Source organism: Apodemus sylvaticus, chromosome 22, assembly GCF_947179515.1.
Source record: "Apodemus sylvaticus chromosome 22, mApoSyl1.1, whole genome shotgun sequence".
Classification (NCBI taxonomy): Eukaryota; Metazoa; Chordata; class Mammalia; order Rodentia; family Muridae; genus Apodemus; species Apodemus sylvaticus.
Genome location: NC_067493.1, coordinates 32608798 through 32624886, shown reverse-complemented (window position 1 = coordinate 32624886; position 16089 = coordinate 32608798). Strand labels below are relative to the sequence as shown.

Here is a 16089-nt window from a genome sequence, read left to right as displayed (position 1 = left end):
CCAGGCTGGGGTCTGTGTGTAGAATCAGCAGCATTGTAGTAGAGCCCTTGCCTAGACTATTCCACTCAGGGTTAGGGGCGTGGCTCAGTGGTAGAACCCCTGCCTACAATCCCCCAGGGAGGGGCTGGGGCGTGGCTCAATGGTAGAGCCCCTGCCTAGAATCCCCCAGTGAGGGGCTGGGGGCGTGGAAGAGCAGAGAAAATGGACAGTCATCTTTAGTCCCAGAAGATTAAGGCATAAGTGTAAGGAGAGGAGCGTTTTGTACGGATAGGATCTTCTAGAAGCTCTGTTATTAATCCGTTTGAAAGGGCGTCTCTCTTAGCGTCACTTCCTTCTACCAGCCATACGAGTTGTGAGGGTGCGTATGGGTGATTTAGCCCACTGGTCTCTCGATTTTTGTCACTTGGAAAGTGGGTTAATGATGAACTCTGCCAGGATATAGTAGGGCACGCCTTCTATCCTAGTACTTGGGAAACAGAGACAGGCAGATGATGCTCTGTGAGTTCAAGGCCCGCCTGGTCTACATAGTGAGTTGACAGCCAGCCAGAACTGCCCAATGAGACTCTGTGAAAGGGGGGGAGGGGGAAAGGGGTAGAAGGGGAGAGGGGGAAAGAGAGAAGAAAGAGAAGAGAGAGGAAAGAGAGAAGAGGAAGAGAGAGGAGAGAGAGAGAGGGAGGCAGAGGGAGAGAGAGAGAGAGAGAGAGAGAGAGAGAGAGAGAGAGAGAGAGAGAGAGAGAGAGAGATTGAATCTGACTCCAAAGACCTGGTGTGACCTTCTGGTTTATAAATGTCAGCCACTCTTTGTTTGATTAGTGTCACATTCTCTCTCCTCAAGGCAGGGATCAGCCGTACCAGGGCTGGCAGGCTTGAGGCCAGCTCCGGGGACAGCTAAGCCCTCCAGATTGGGGACCCGCAGCTGCACGGCCTGAGCCAAGCCCTCTGGCCCTGGCAGCTGATCACATGTAGTTTCCCACGCAGCAGCCTACTTGGCTAGATGGACTGGGGCTGCCTTTACGGCTGAGCTGGGGCCACCAGAGCCACCCTGGTCACCTGAGGAGGCTGTGGGTGACAGGTGTGGGCTTTGCTTGGCTCAGAGGGAGAATTCTTGGACCTGTGTGGATTCTCATCCAGGAGATGAGCTTGTGTGCTTGTATGTGTGTATGTACATGCTTGTGTGTGTGCTTATGTGTGTGTGTGCTTATGTATGTGAGTGTGTGTGTGCATGTGTGTGTATGTGCGTGCTTGGGTGTGCATGCATGTGTGTGTGTCTCTGTGTGTGCATGCGTGCTTATGTGTATGTGTGCTTGTGTGTGTGCTTATGTGTATGCATGTGTGTGTGTGTGCATGTGTGTGTGTGTGCATGTGTGTGCCTGTGTGTATGTGTGTGTGTCTGTGTGTGTTGTACTGAGGACTGATTCTGGCTCCTTGTGCATGCTAATCAAATCTCCCACTATTGAGCCATACCATCACCGTCACTGGGGGACTCTATGCTGCACTACTGAAATGCATCTCTAGCCGTCCACAGGCTCTCTTGTAGCCCAGACCATTCTTAAACTCCGGACCCTCCTGCCTTCACACCCCAAGTGCTGGGATCAGACCTGCGCCATCAGCACTCCTGGCTTTACAAGTTCTGAGGGGGTGGCCCTGGGCTGGGGTGGATAAGGTTGGCCCTCCAGTGTGTACACAGAGCAGTGTGTGGCCACAGTTCTACATGCATAGCTTCAACCACATGTGCTCAGAAGTGTTAGGAAAGGATAAAGGGCATGGGCAGCAACAGAGCCCTTGCCTGCAACTGAAGCTTGTGAATTCAATCCCCAGCCCAGAAATTAATTTTTAAAAATTACATACAAGTATCCAGGCTCAGGGCTAATACCACATCCTCTATATAAAGGACTTGACTATCTGTAGACTTGCGGGGCATGAGGCTTTTGAATTCCAGAAGTTGACTGCAGTCACGTTGGTTGAGGGACCTTTGGGGGCCAGACCAAAGCATATTGGAGGTAGTGACATTATGATATCATCCCCCACTGTCTCCACAAGAGGGCTGCGTATCCCAGAGGTGTCCTCCCGAGACCCCTGACACGCATCATCTTTACTCTGAGTGACCCCGGCTGGCAGGGTGCCTCGGCTCCCAGGAGCCCTCTGACCCTCTTGGATCCAGCGCCAAGCCTTCCCAGTTGGCTGATCACATTGACTTGGCGTGTCCTTGGCCACTCGCCCCCTTCCTGGTCCATGGTCCCTTGGCGAGAGAGAAAACAGTTGGCTTAGGGATGTCGGAGATCCCCATGGCTTAGACAGTCGCCACATGGGTGGCCTTTGCCACCCACTCCCCACAATCCCCGGGGAGATGCCCAACTTGAATGCCCCTCATCTTGTCCCTAGTCACCTTCCAAACTCTTATCTAGACCTGGCATGATGCCTGGCTTAGAGGAGCACTATTTAAAGAGCCACCCCAAGCTGTCCCTAGACCCGCCACAGCACTCGAAGGCACGCCAGACCATGGTAGGCTGGGACCGTCTTCCCTGCACCTCCACAGTCCTCGTAGAGCCCAGCATCCTGGCTCCGGGCCTCTGTCTGCTCCCCTCCCAGCTCCAACCTCAGTCCTGCCCTCCTTCCTCACCTCGAGTCTCATCTTTTGGACCTTCTGAGTGATTTCAGACTTTCCCTTCTCAACTTTGACCTTGTTCCCTTCACTGGGTTCCTCGGTTGGCAGCTATGGGGTGGGGTGGGGGTGACTTTGGTACTCAGACTTGGTCCATCCCATGTTGCCTCTGTTGGGTATCCATCTCATGGGTGTCCAATCTCATCCTCGTGGCTTCTTTTTTGCATGCGGCGCGTGTTTGGATGCGTTCTCATGTGTGTGCACCCATGTGTAAAGGCCAGAACTCAACCTCTGATGTTGTTCCTCAGGGCTGTTCATCTTGGGTTGTTTTTGTTTGTTTGTTTTGAAGCAGGATTTCTCTGCATAGCCCTGGCTGTCCTGAAACTCTCTCTTGAGACCAGGCTTACTTTCAATCAAAGATCAGCCTGCCTCTGGCTCTGAGGCACTGGGACTAAAGGCATGTGCCACCAACGCCCAGCCCACGTAGGGTTTTTGGTTTGTTTGCTTGCTTGCTTGCTTGCTTGCTTGCTTGCTTGAGCCAGAGTCTTTCACTGTTAACTGGAGATTACCAATTGGACTAGCCTGGCCACCCACTGAGCCGTAGGGCTCCTGATCTCTCTTGCCTACACGGATTGTAGGCTCACGCCACCAACAATCTGCATTTTTACATGGCTTTTGGTCCTCACGCTTGCGAGACAATCACTGTACGAACTGAGCTGTCTACACAGCCTCTCATCCATGTGGGTTCTGATTTGGTGATGTTCTTTGATTCAGGTAAGGGGGGAGGGGCGGGGCGGCGTACGGAGGACCATCGTGGAGAGTAGTAATGAGTGATCTGGCTTTAGCAGCTTCATAGGATCTGGGGCTCTGTTCTGACTGGGAGGATGGGGCTCCTGTTGCTGGGCAGTGAGTGGCTCAAATTGTAATTGTGCTAGAGGTGTGGGTTCCTCTCAGGCCCTGCATCTGTCCCCTGCCTCCATGTTCCAGCCCCTGTCCCTCCTTCCATCACTTTCTATTAATGCCCTCTCTCCTACAGGACTATAAGCTCTTTGGGGACAAGGAAGGGACTAGACTTAGGCATTTGCTAGAGACTAGCAGGTACCTTGTAATCATTTGATTTTTTTTTTTTTGGATTTGTTTTTTATTTTTTGTTTTTGTTTTTGTTTGTTTTGTTTTTTTGGATTTGGTTTTTTCAAGACAGGGTTTCTCTGTATAGCCCTGGCTGTCCTGGGACTCACTCTGTAGACTCAGAAATCCACCTGCCTCTGCCTCCCAGAGTGCTGGGATTACAGGCGTGTGCCACCACCACCCGGCTTCATTCAATGTTTTGAGGCAGGAATTATTCCTGGTTTTATAAATACAGAGGGTCTGGGGGTGTGGCCTAGTCAGTAGAGCCCTTGTTCAGCGTCCAGGAGACTTTGCGGTCCATCCTCGGCACCATGTACACTGGGCATGACAGCACGTGCCTCTCAGCCCAGCACATGGAAGGGGAAGGCACGAGGATCAGAAACTCAAGATCCTTTGGTACATAATGAGTTTGGGGCCAGCCTGGGCTACATGAGATGCTGAGTTTAAAAGAAAAAAAAAGGTTGTAGGGAGATACCCAGTGGGGTTCTACCCTCTCATAGGAGAAGGGAAGGGGTGATGGGGGCAGGGATTGTGGAAGTGGGTGACGGGGAGGGGGGCAGCAACTAGGAGGTAAATTAATAAAGGGAAAAAATAAATTTGGACATAGGAAAAACAAAGGTTAATACAAGCAGGGAAACAGAGACTTAAAAAATGTAAATTGCACATGTGTGTGCGTGCATGAGTGCGTGCATGCGTGTATATGTGTACATGTGCAGAGGCCAGAGAAGGATGTCAGTTGTCCTGAACTATCACTGGCCTCCATAGTCCCTTGAGACAGGGTCTTTCACTGACCCTGGAGTTGACCTAGCAGGGCAAACCCCAGCAATGCCCTGTCTCCACCCTCCCTAACATTAGAGTTACAGGTGGGGGGCAAATGCACCTGGATTTTCATCAGAGTTCTGAGAATTTGAAGTCAGGCCTTCCTGCTTCTTCAGGTAGCACTCTTACCCTCTAACCCAATCTTCCCAGTCTTGTGATCTGCCTTTCTTATCACAAAAGCCAGGGTGCAAATCCAGGTCAGGGTGACCCCCTTCTTTCTTGGACTGTTTCCTTCAGAATAAAACTTATCTTTCAGAGGTGCAATAGGAACCTGAACTTCCAAGCCAGATAAAGGTGAGCCTTCCTGCCTTGCAGGGCTTTTAGCCTCTAGGAGGGCCTGTGACCAGGTGGACCCGAAAGGCCAGGGTGGAAAAAGCCTGTGTAGGTGTGTGTATGTGTGTGAGTGTGTGTGTGTGTGTGTTTATGTGTGTAGAGGGGGGGTGCTACAGCTCTGAGAACTAGAGGAATATCCTGCTGACGGAAGTGATAATTTTTTATTAATCAGAGGGAAATGTATATGTAATTACGAGAGATGAACTCCACAGGGGAGTTCTTTTCTTTATGATATCTGAAGGGATTTGTAAATATTTCCTAGGCTTAGAGCATCCCACGTGTGGTCTCTTTGCTAGCCTCCCCCCTCTTTCAAAGGATTACTCAAGACTAGCACCCAGTAAAAGCTAATTATAAGTCGCTGCGTTGTTGCTCCTGACGTGGGCCCAGGAGCCCTAGGGAAAGGGGAGACCACACAGGTGCTAGAGTGAGTGTGGGCAAAGCTGGGGAAAACCCAACCAGGGGTCTAGGAGATGGCTGCTGTCTGGCAGGGACCCTGGGCCCAGACTTTTGTTCCTTTCTGACATTAAGAGCCACTTATAAGGAGCTGGGCAGAGAGCTGTGTTAGCAACAGGCTTGCTCTGTAAACATAAGGTCCTGAGTTTGATTCCCCAGAACTCAGGTGGGGAAAAGTGGGTTGTGGTGTCACATGCTTGCAAACCCAGTGCTGAGGAAACACCAACCCTGAGGACACAGGGATGGTGGTCACCGAGGCTTGCTAGCTGGCTGGCCTAGCTGAATAGGGAAGCTCAGGCCAACAAGAGATCTTGTCTCAAAACTGGAACCGAGAAATGGCCAGGCCGGTGAGAGGCTTGCTGCTGCCAAGTCTCATGACCTGAATTCAATATTCAATCTCTCTGATCCCTCACATGATGGAAGGAGACAACTAACACTGAAATCTGTCCTCTAACCCCCCCACGCACACACACACACACACACACACACACACACACACGCACATGCACACTCACACACACACACACACACACACGCACATGCACACTCACACACACACACACACACACAATGGACCAGATGTTAGGGATGACAGGCAGCTCAAAGTGCATTTGGGGTGGGGGAAGGGACCTCACAGGAGTGGACAGGGAGCTCTGAGATCCCATCTAGAAACAAATCTTGCAGGACTAATAGCTGAGACAGCATGCTAGGAACATTCTGGAAACTTTTAGCAGCTGGACAACAGAGTGGATGGTGACTGGTGGCAGGAGATCTAGAAGCCCCTCCCCCACACAAGGGCTGAGGATAGAAAAGAGCCCATCTGACCCCACCTGCATCAGAAGCCTGGGCGTGGGTGGGTGGGTGGGTGGGTCGTGAACAGCTGCCCCACCCTGTGCAGTGGACACTCTAGAGACTTCTCCCCGGAACTGAGAACAGGAAGACTGTTCTATTAGTTACTTCTCTTGTGCTGTGAAAACAAAACCAAAACCAAAAACAAACTACCAAAGCAAGGTGAAGGAGGAGGAGTTTGCTTTGGCTCACTGTGCGAGGGAACCACCCAGCATCTGGTGGGGTTGTCAAGGCTGCAAGAGCGTGAAGCAGCTGATCACACCGTATCTGCAGCTGGGAAACAGATAACGCTGGCACTTAGTTCATTCTCCTTATTCAAGTTCAGGACCCCAGCGCATGGGATGATGCCACCCACTGTTAGGGGGGCCTTCCCACCTCAATGAACTAATCTGGACACTCACTCAAAGACGTGTTCAGAGGTTGTCTCCATGGTGACTCTGGGTCCTCTCCAGTTGACACTTGTGAAACTCTGTCCAGTGCTTTCAGCCTGCTGTATGTATGGGGAAGAAGGGTAATGTTCCCTGGACCGTGGTGTTCAGGGACCCGTGGCTGGCACTGGTGACTGCTGACCTCTGAAAGAGACAATGGCTACAAGGTTTTACCTCTTGTGCCCAGGCACCCAGAAGAGCCCGGAAGAGAGTAGAAGGCACAGCCAGCTCCAATGTCTTCTCGATGTTCGACCAGTCCCAGATTCAGGAGTTTAAAGAGGTTGGTCGGTGGCCCTGCGATCCTGGGGACTCTGGGTGTCTATATTAGTTAGATTTCTTGTTGCTGGAACAAAATGCCTCACAAAAGCAATTTAAGGAACGAAAGCTTCCCTAAGTCTGGCTCACAAATCGGGGATACAGTCTGTGAGGGTTGGGGAAGGCGTAGGGGCAGGGACATGAGCTGTCTCACACACACACACACACACACACACACACACACACACACACACACACCAGCAGCCAGGGGCTCAGCTTGAGTCTCCGTTTCATTCAAAAACCCAGCCCGTGGGATGTTGGGTTTTCCTACCTCACCCTAGTCTAGAAAACCCCTCACAGATGTGCCCAGAGAAGTTTCCTTGGTGATTTTAAATCCAGCCATATTAACAATAATAAAGACGGGCCGTCACAGGAGGATTACCGGGATTCGCAGAGGTTCTTCAAGGAGCCCACCGTGGCTGCCCACACTGTCGTCATTCCTCAAGGTCCTCAAGGCAGCCTCGGTGACTCTACACTTTATCCGAGCCTGAACTCGCTGTGTGACCCGTGGAAATGCCTTTTCCATTCTGAGCCTCAATTTCCATCTCCAAGACTCAGTGTCTCTTTTTGAGTCCCAGTTTCCATCTCTGAGCCTCAGTTTCTCTGTCTGGGTCGTTGTGTTCTTTAAGTGAGAGGATGAGTGTGGAGTCCCAAAGCACTCAGGGTAGAGGTTCAGAGAGGGTGGACTACAGTTCCCAGGATGCAGTGCGCACGATACTAAATTGGAGCTCTGGGCGCTCCCTGGCTCCAGGTTGAGGTTTCTACTGCTGCAGACAGCCTAGGACACCCTGGGGAGAAGGGTGGGAACCTGTTGGTCTGGGTGGCCCTGGCGGTTCAGAGCCAATGTCTCCATCAGGCCTTTACTATCATGGACCAGAACCGCGATGGCTTCATTGACAAGGAGGACCTGAGGGACACCTTTGCTGCACTGGGTGAGTAGAGCATCAGCTGGGGAAGGGAAGCTTGGTGCTTAGGGTGGAGCTAATGATTGCGGTGGGGAAGGGGGTGGGCCAAGGCAGCCATAGTGAGGGGCTTGAGAACTGGGAAGCCCCGTGGAGGGGAAGGTTCCCAATGCAACAGGAGGACTTGGGGGCTAGGGGAAGACATTTTAAGGTTTTTGTTTTGTTTTGTTTTTTACGTTGTGCAAAGGCCCTGGGGTAGTGAGAGGTCAAAGAGGTGCTACAGTACATGACTGTAATCCCCACTATCATACCGGTGCAGGTGGTTTTCTGATTCAGTGTCTGCCTAGATTACAGGACAAAACTCTGTCTCAAAATGAAACAGTCGAAAGTTGCGTTTAGAGGCGCTAGGGTGGTCGAAGTAAGGTGGTACCAATACGGGTGGAGTTTTGGGTTTCTGGGAACCTGATTGTCCACTGGAATCTTGCAGCATCCCAGGAATGCATGAGACCTGAGGCTCCCCATGCAGTCTTTCTTCTTCTTCTTCTTCTTCTTCTTCTTCTTCTTCTTCTTCTTCTTCTTCTTCTTCTTCTTCTTCTTCTTCTTCTTCTTCTTCTTCTTCTCCTTCTTCTCCTTCTCCTCCTCCTCCTCTTCCTCCTCCTCCATCTCCTCCTCCTCCTTCTCTTTCCTCTTCTTCCTCCTCCTTCTTCTAAACTCCCTTTTGCTTTTGTTTTGGTTTTTTTTTTTTGCTTGTGTGTTTTTGTTTCATTTTTTTTTAATCTGTGAAAGGGAGATTCAGAGAGTCTTGCTCTGCTTTCCAGAAAGCTTAAGGGGGGGGGGGGGGAAGGGAAGGGGGAGGGATGGAACACTAGCCTGTAGACTCCAGTGTCTCCCCCAAGTCTCCCTAATGGATGGACTGGGCCAGGTGGAGACAGGCTGACCCACAGAAGCGGGAGAGGCAGCAGGACTCCCCCTGACTTCTTCCAGACCCTGTCCCTCCAGGCCCCTTACACCCTCCCCTCCCCCTCTCCAGGTCGCATAAATGTCAAGAACGAGGAGCTGGAAGCTATGGTGAAAGAAGCTCCGGGGCCCATCAACTTCACAGTCTTCCTGACCATGTTTGGGGAGAAACTCAAGGGTGCGCGAGGCTCTCTGGGGCCTAAGGAAGGGCTGGGAACCAGAAGGAGATGGACTCACCTGCTTGGCCCTTCTGTTCGCGTAACCACGGACTGAGACCCGCCTGGGCTCCCAGGCTGCGTACACTGTCCTGGACCCTGCCTCAGTTTCCACCTCTGCACGCACAGTGCATCACTGTAAAACCTCACCCTCGTAATTCATCTGCCCATTGTCAGGATAATACCGGCCCGCCCCCTCTCCTCCCAGTCCCCCTTCCTACCCTTCCTCTCTGCCCTCCTCCTAGTCTGCCTTTCCCCTTCTGCCTGCCTGCCCTGCCTCTCTGGCCTCTGCTGACGTGCGGGCAAGGCAGAGGGGTGCTAAAAGAGAATGGAGTTTCTCAGATCAACTGTGGTTGATCCCATCGCTAGAGGGGTTTGCTTGCCTTGTCCTATCGTGGAGTCACTGCGGTCCCCAGGGGAAGGACCAGGGAGCTCTTCTCAGGGTTGAAGAATCAAAGGAGGCCCAGTGAGTTCATGGTACCTGCCTCAGGTATCCCGTAAGAGATACAGAACAGACGGGGTTCTAACTATTCCACACTCCTGAGACATAGCCTCAGCCTGGGCCTTGAAGATGGGTTATCTCTCTTCCCTCTCCCTTTGCCCCCGGGAGCTCCCCTTTAAACACATCCTTGAGCCTGAGGGTTCCGTGGTTGAGTGGGAAATCCTGCGCTGCGGCTGCCCTTTGCCTTTAAGATTAAGATCTAGCTACCCTCACAGGGGGAGTACTGATGATGTGTGGGTGGATGCTTTCAGTGCCTTGCTATTGTAGTAGAGCCCCTGCCTAGAATCCCCCAGGGAGGGGCTGGGGGCGTGGCTCAGTGGTAGAGCCCCTGCCTAGAATCCCCCAGGGAGGGGCTGGGGGCGTGGCTCAGTGGTAGAGCCCCTGCCTAGAATCCCCGGGGGAGGGGCTTGAGGTATAGGTTGGCGGTAGAGCCCGACGATGGTGTCTCCAGCCCTGATGTGAAGTGTATTGGGGATGAACAGGAGGGGGGCACCACTTTTAGCTGTGCCTGCTTGCTTTCTGTATGAGGAGACTGATGACCGAGGGCCTCTGGGGACCCAGAACTGCAGCTTGTTCTCATCTTTGCTGGGGTTCCAGGCCTGGGGCTCCAGCTGAGACTGTCGTGCAAACTTATCTCGGGTTGCGTGAGAAGCTGGCAACGGGGAGGGCAGTGGGCTGTGACAGGCACCATGGTGGCAGTTAATTAAGACAAGAAGACTATCCTCTGGTTACCCACAATGGCAGGCAGCCACTGTGCCGAGCTTTTTTATGGGCCTTCCATGCCGCAGAGCAGAGGCTCTCTCTGGGGACAAGGCAGGGAGTGGACGGCTGAGGTGAGTGTCCCACAGCCAGCCCAGAGCTAATGCACTCCAGGGCTTAGTCCTTAGGATGATAGTGGGGGCCAACTGCAGACCAGCTTTGGCTTCTAGGACTCTTCAGAGAGACACAGGGGTCTTTAGTTTAATGATCAAATTGGGAGACTGTGGCCCTGGAGGCTGAGACTCTAACCAGCCCTTAGTAGAATCCCCCCTCACCCTTCTAGCCTCTCTACCTTAGGGCTGCCCACAACCCTGCTCCTAAGTCCACCTGAGATGGGTACACTGGCTCCCAATCACCTGTTCAGAGGGGACAATGCTCTCCTTCCCAGTAGACAGCAGTCTGACAGAGGAGACAAATAAGGGTCTGACCTCCGCCCCCCAGCCCCTCCCTTGGGATTCTAGGCAGGTGCTCTACCACTGAGCCCCGCCCTCAGCCCCTCCCTGGGGATTATAGGCAGGGGCTCTACCACTGAGCCACGCCCCCAGCCCCTCCCTGGGGGTTCTAGGCAGGGGCTCTACCACTGAGCCACGCCCCAGCCCCTCCCTGGGGATTCTAGGCAGGTGCTCTACCACTGAGCCACACTTGGAGCCTCAGAATAGTTTATTTTGGTAACAATGTTCTTCAAAGTCAAAAAAGTGGTGCAATAGGAACTGTCTTAAGAGCGTGGAGGTTTCACAGAACCTAAGTGGACTACACACATTTAGTTGTGAACAACCTGCCCCACTGCAATGGACTCCTTGCAAGAACATTTACTATACTCTTCACTCTCCTGACAATTGTTCCCACCTCGTAAGTGAAGAAACGAAAACTCGGCGAGCTTAGGCGACTTGTCCGGGGTCTCAAAGCTGATATTTAATGCTCTGTGAGGAAGCAGCAACTGTGAGACTCTTTTGTGACTCGAGTTAGGCACAGTGGCTACGAGTGAAGAAAAAAAGAGCTCTGGGCTTGGGGGCTGAGGCTGGAGCTCATTGCAGATGTCTTCAGGATTGGGCCACTCAGAGACAGGTGGGCCAGTGTGTTGAGTAATGATGCAGCTGGAGTAGTTTCTGTTGTGTTACTTTTATGGCTTTGAGGAAAGCAGTGACCAAAATAAGTTTGGTCTGGCGGCGTGGCTCAGTGGTAGAGCCCCTGCCTAGAATCCCCCAGGGAGGGGCTGGGGGCGTGGCTCAGTGGTAGAGCCCCTGCCTAGAATCCCCAGGGAGGGGCTGGGGGCGTGGCTCAGTGGTAGAGCCCCTGCCTAGAATCCTCCAGTGAGGGGCTGGGGGGCGTGGCCCAGTAGGCGCTGTAGACCTTCACTGTCTCTTAACTCCTGCCCAGTTCAGCACCACTTCTGAGAGGCCCTTACTACCCTTTCTTGTCCTATGTGTGCTACCCATAGGCACGGACCCAGAAGAGACCATACTGCACGCCTTCAAAGTGTTTGACACTGAAGGAAAAGGCTTCGTCAAGGCTGACTTGTAAGTTTTAAGGACTGAGTCAGGGTGGGCGTCAGCCCTGGCTCCTCTTCACCTCAGAACCCAGCTGAGCAGGGCAAACATACATCCGGTGGCTAGAGGCCCCTGCCCCAATCCAGCCGTTCCTCCTGGTAAACCGGTCCTCCCTCCTGAGCTGGTGCTCCCCTCTCTCTATGTGTGGAAGTGAGTGGGCAGTCTGGTATGGGTCAAGGATTGCTTCTGAGCTTTGGGGATGAAGAGGGATTGGGAAGAGCCTTGAAGGAGGAGTCCAGCTTGGCTCACCTAAGGCAGAAATGTTATCTAGATGTGGGAACAGAAAGGATGAATCAGGGTTTAGTGTGTATGGCTGCTGAGCTGGGGAATGGATAGCCTGGAGGGGGAGCAGTAGGAGGGAGAGGAGGGAGAGGAGGGAGAGGAGGGAGAGGAGGGAGAGGAGGGAGCGGAGGGAGAGGAGGGAGAGGAGGGAGCGGAGGGAGAGGAGAAAGAAGAGGGAGAGGAGGGAGAGGAGGGAGAGGAGAAAGAGGAGGGAGAGGAAGGAGAGGAGGGAGAGGAGGGAGAGGAGGGAGTGGAGGGAGAGGAGGGAGAGGAGGGAGAGGAGGGAAAGGAGGAAGAGGAGGGAGAGGAGGGAGAGGAGGGAGAGGAGGGAGTGGAGGGAGAGGAGGGAGAGGAGGGAGAGGAGAAAGAGGAGGGAGTGGAGGGAGAGGAGGGAGAGGAGGGAGAGGAGGGAAAGGAGGAAGAGGAGGGAGAGGAGGGAGAGGAGAAAGAGGAGGGAGAGGAGGGAAAGGAGGAAGAGGAGGAAGAGGAGGGAGAGGAGAAAGAGGAGGGAGAGGAGGGAGAGGAGGGAGAGGAGAAAGAGGAGGGAGTGGAGGGAGAGGAGGGAGAGGAGGAGATGGTTATGGCCCATGGATATGGGGGTGGAAAGGGAAGGCCTGGCAAACAGAGATTCCGAAGCCAGGGTTGGGGAGAGGACAGTGCCAGATGGGACCGTCACTGCCCAGCTCAGCTTGGGACGCCTGGGTGGGAAGTGGCCTTAAGCAGCTGTCCCGCAGGCCCTTGGGCTAGCCTAACAGAGATGGGTTCTGCTCTGGTGGCCTGTTCCGTACACACATGGGCACATACATGTCTTAGTAAGAGCAGAAGGCACGAAGACCCAAGGCCGGGAAGCGGCAGTCTACATTGGTGCCTGGAAGTTGGGTCAACCTCCAAGATGCCCCCTTCCAAACTTCGCTGGTTCTTTGGTGGCCCTAGCTGGTGAGATGTTCCCTCCCTCTCAAGGATAGCCTGGTATCGGGTGACAGCTGTTCTTTAGGAGTTCAGGTGCTGATGGGGTGGAGGAGAGGGCAGATGGAGTCTGGTGGAGATAGATGTTCATGTGTCTTCTTACATACTGTCCTCAAAGGCTGTGAGTCAGGCTCCCTGTGGTGCAGAGGGAGCACCAAAGTGCCAAGGGTACATCAATCCCAAACCCCACCCAGGGGTCTGTGGCTCATTCCTGAATCTTGAGGACTCAGAGAGGTACCAGGAGAACTCCCCTCCCAGCATGACTGGGACCATGTCACCGCCCACCACTATGAAGATGGGACTGAGGTGGGGGTAGGGAAGGAGTGTCCCCGAGGGACTCTTTTTGGGAATGGAAGGAACAGTCCTGGGCTGTGGAAACCTAGCAGACAGGGCTGCTGGCCAGATAGGCCACAGAAATGGATCTGGTCGAAACACAGTCTATGCAAAGTCCCCATCTTTGGCAACCTGGAAACTGTGACTGTCCCATAGTAATAAACAATGGAAAATATGTGTCGCTCCTTAACCAGGACCTGCTACCAATGGCGCCAGAGGACGCCCTGGCAGCAGAGGCTCTGCCTAGCTCTCAGACCCCATCCTTGCCACAGAACCCCAGTGCTTGCAAACCCTCCCCAGTTGCGAAGGATGTAAATCATCACGAAGAACTGGGTGCAGGCTTCATTTCCAGCACTGTTCTCCTGGACCCCAAGGAAACAGGCCCCAACCCTGTCACAGCCTCCCTCTGGAGTGGCAGGGAAGTCAGAAGCCCTCCCAAGCCTTGGTTTCTCACTAGATAAAAGGGATTCTTGCACGGATGTCCCAGAAGACTGGATCACATCTTCCCATGATGCTCTTGGCCTGAAACAGTACGATGTAGTCTGGGAAATCCTGAAGGCTAAACACAAACAGCCAAAACCACAAGCTGGAGGAGGCATCAAGGAAAAGATAGTGGTGGTGGTGATGGTGGTGGGGGCAGGCTAGTCATTCCAGCTACTCGAGAAACTGAGGCAGGAGATTCAAGACCAACCTGAGCTAGAGAAAATCTGTGTTAAACCTGGAAAACTTAGTAAGACGTTTCAAAACAGAAAGTAGTGAAGACTGGGGATACAACTTGAGGATAGAGCCCCTGCCTAGAAACCCCCAGTGAGGGGCTGGGGGCGTGGCTCAGTGGTAGAGCCCCTGCCTAGAATCCCCCAGTGAGGGGCTGGGGCGTGGCTTAGTGGTAGAGCTCCTGCCTAGAAACCCCCAGTGAGGGGCTGGGGGCGTGGCTCAGTGGTAGAGCCCCTGCCTAGAATCCTCCAGTGAAGGGCTGGGGCGTGGCTCAGTGGTAGAGCCCCTGCCTAGAATCCCCCAGTGAGGGGCAGTAGAGCATTGTCTTGCATCATTTAGGCCCTGAGTTCTACTTTCTGACAAAGACAAAGGACTCCTCCCAGGAGTCTAAGATTAGTTGTTAGCACAGCACGGGAAACACTGGAGTTTCAAGATGTTCCATCTGTTTCTGGTTGTTGCTAGGTGAGTACAGGTTGCAAGAGAAGCAGTTAGGGGTCAAAGAGACGCCTTGGGGCTGAGAGAACCAGCCCTAGACTGGGATCATCTGGGCTAGAGCTCCCCAGAAACTTCAGACAGCTTTTTCACAAGACATGATGGCTTCTCTCTACCAACAGAATTAAGGAAAAGCTGATGACCCAGGCTGACCGGTTCAGCGAGGAGGAGGTAAGGGTGATCTTTGGGGGGAAGGACATTCCCATAGATCCATTGTTCTGACTTCTCCTTTTTTCCCCTAGCCCCCATTTAACCCTCTGCTCCCTTTCCCAGGTCAAGCAGATGTTTGCAGCTTTCCCGCCAGACGTCTGCGGCAACTTAGACTACAGGAATCTGTGCTACGTCATCACACACGGCGAGGAGAAGGACTAGAAGATGCGTCTCCTCTGTACCTGGAGTCAGCGAAGATGGGGTGGGCGGGTGGGGCCAGTGCAGGGCTAGCATAGGTTAGGAAACAGTCTCCATCTCCCCCGGAGTCCGGGGCTGAGGCGGGAATAAATAACACAGAGATGTGTGTCTGGGTGATGTTTGCGTGGTTAGCACTCTTGTTGGGAAGACAGTGAAACATTCCCTTCCACGCTAGTTTTTCCAAAACTCTTGGTTCCCTTGCTCGGCTCAGCTGTTCCTGATGAGCTGATGTTTAGAAGTCATGGACAGTTTTAATGCCCCCCATCTGGACCACAGGGCATTGACTTCATTGATGGGGGTTTTATTGAGCACCTAGCGTCTTTGAGTCTCTTGCATGAGACTGGGTTGTTCATGTGCAGGAGGGTCGGTCATGAGGACTGTGGGGAGAGTCTCAGATGGGCCAAAGCTGGGACAGGGTGTGAGTGGGGTGGAGGGTGGGACAGAGGGAGAAACTTGGCCGGAGCCGGGCAGAGGGAGGAGGAGAGAAGGGTTCAGGGACCTTAGAAACGTAGGCAGAGAACTCTCTACTCGCACGCATGACACCAAAGATGGACTAGACAGAGCTAAAGGGGACTTCATTGTGATTAAAAACGTCTGCTCACCAGAAGACACCACTGAGGATGCCAAGAGATCAGAGAGAGGACAGAAGAAGATTCTGGGGACAGAGATCTCGACAAAGGTCACATATCCTCCCTCTGTGTGTTAAACTTAAGCCTGCAAGGGAACACTGGAAAATAAGAGTTACTTTATTGTATGGGGGTGTATATACATAGACGTTAAAGGACATATGGGGGGCTACTTCTCTCCTTCCACGATCTGGGTCCTGGCGATGAAATAAAGGTGCCAGCCTTGGGAGCAAGTGCCTTTACTTCCTTTTTTTCGAGACAGGGTTTCTCTGTGTAGCCCTGGCTGTCCTGGAACTCACTCTGTAGACCAGGCTGGCCTCGAACTCAGAACTCCGCCTGCCTCTGCCTCCCAGAGTGCTGGGATTACAGGCGTGCGCCACCACGGCCCAGCCCGGCTGTGCGTTTACTTCCTAAGACACTACATGGGCTCCCTATTCCCCCCCCCCCCCCGCCCCTGTA

The 16089-nt window shown here is 53.2% G+C and overlaps 1 protein-coding gene across 2 annotated transcripts; it reads left to right on the top strand.

The window, feature by feature from the left end:
- Window positions 1–6398: 6398 nt before the first annotated feature.
- Myl10 (myosin light chain 10) lies at window positions 6399–15002 on the top strand. Of its 2 annotated transcripts, XM_052168703.1 has the most exons (7): window positions 6399–6676; window positions 6800–6892; window positions 7784–7859; window positions 8860–8964; window positions 11701–11779; window positions 14719–14767; window positions 14870–15002. In XM_052168703.1, exons 2-7 carry the CDS (start codon window positions 6857–6859, stop codon window positions 14966–14968), a joined length of 444 nt encoding a protein of 147 aa, XP_052024663.1. In that variant the 5' UTR covers window positions 6399–6676; window positions 6800–6856; the 3' UTR covers window positions 14969–15002. The 2 variants fall into 2 exon arrangements, with proteins under 2 accessions (XP_052024663.1, XP_052024662.1); XM_052168702.1 differs by having other exon boundaries at window positions 6399–6892.
- The last annotated feature ends 1087 nt before the right edge of the window (window positions 15003–16089 follow it).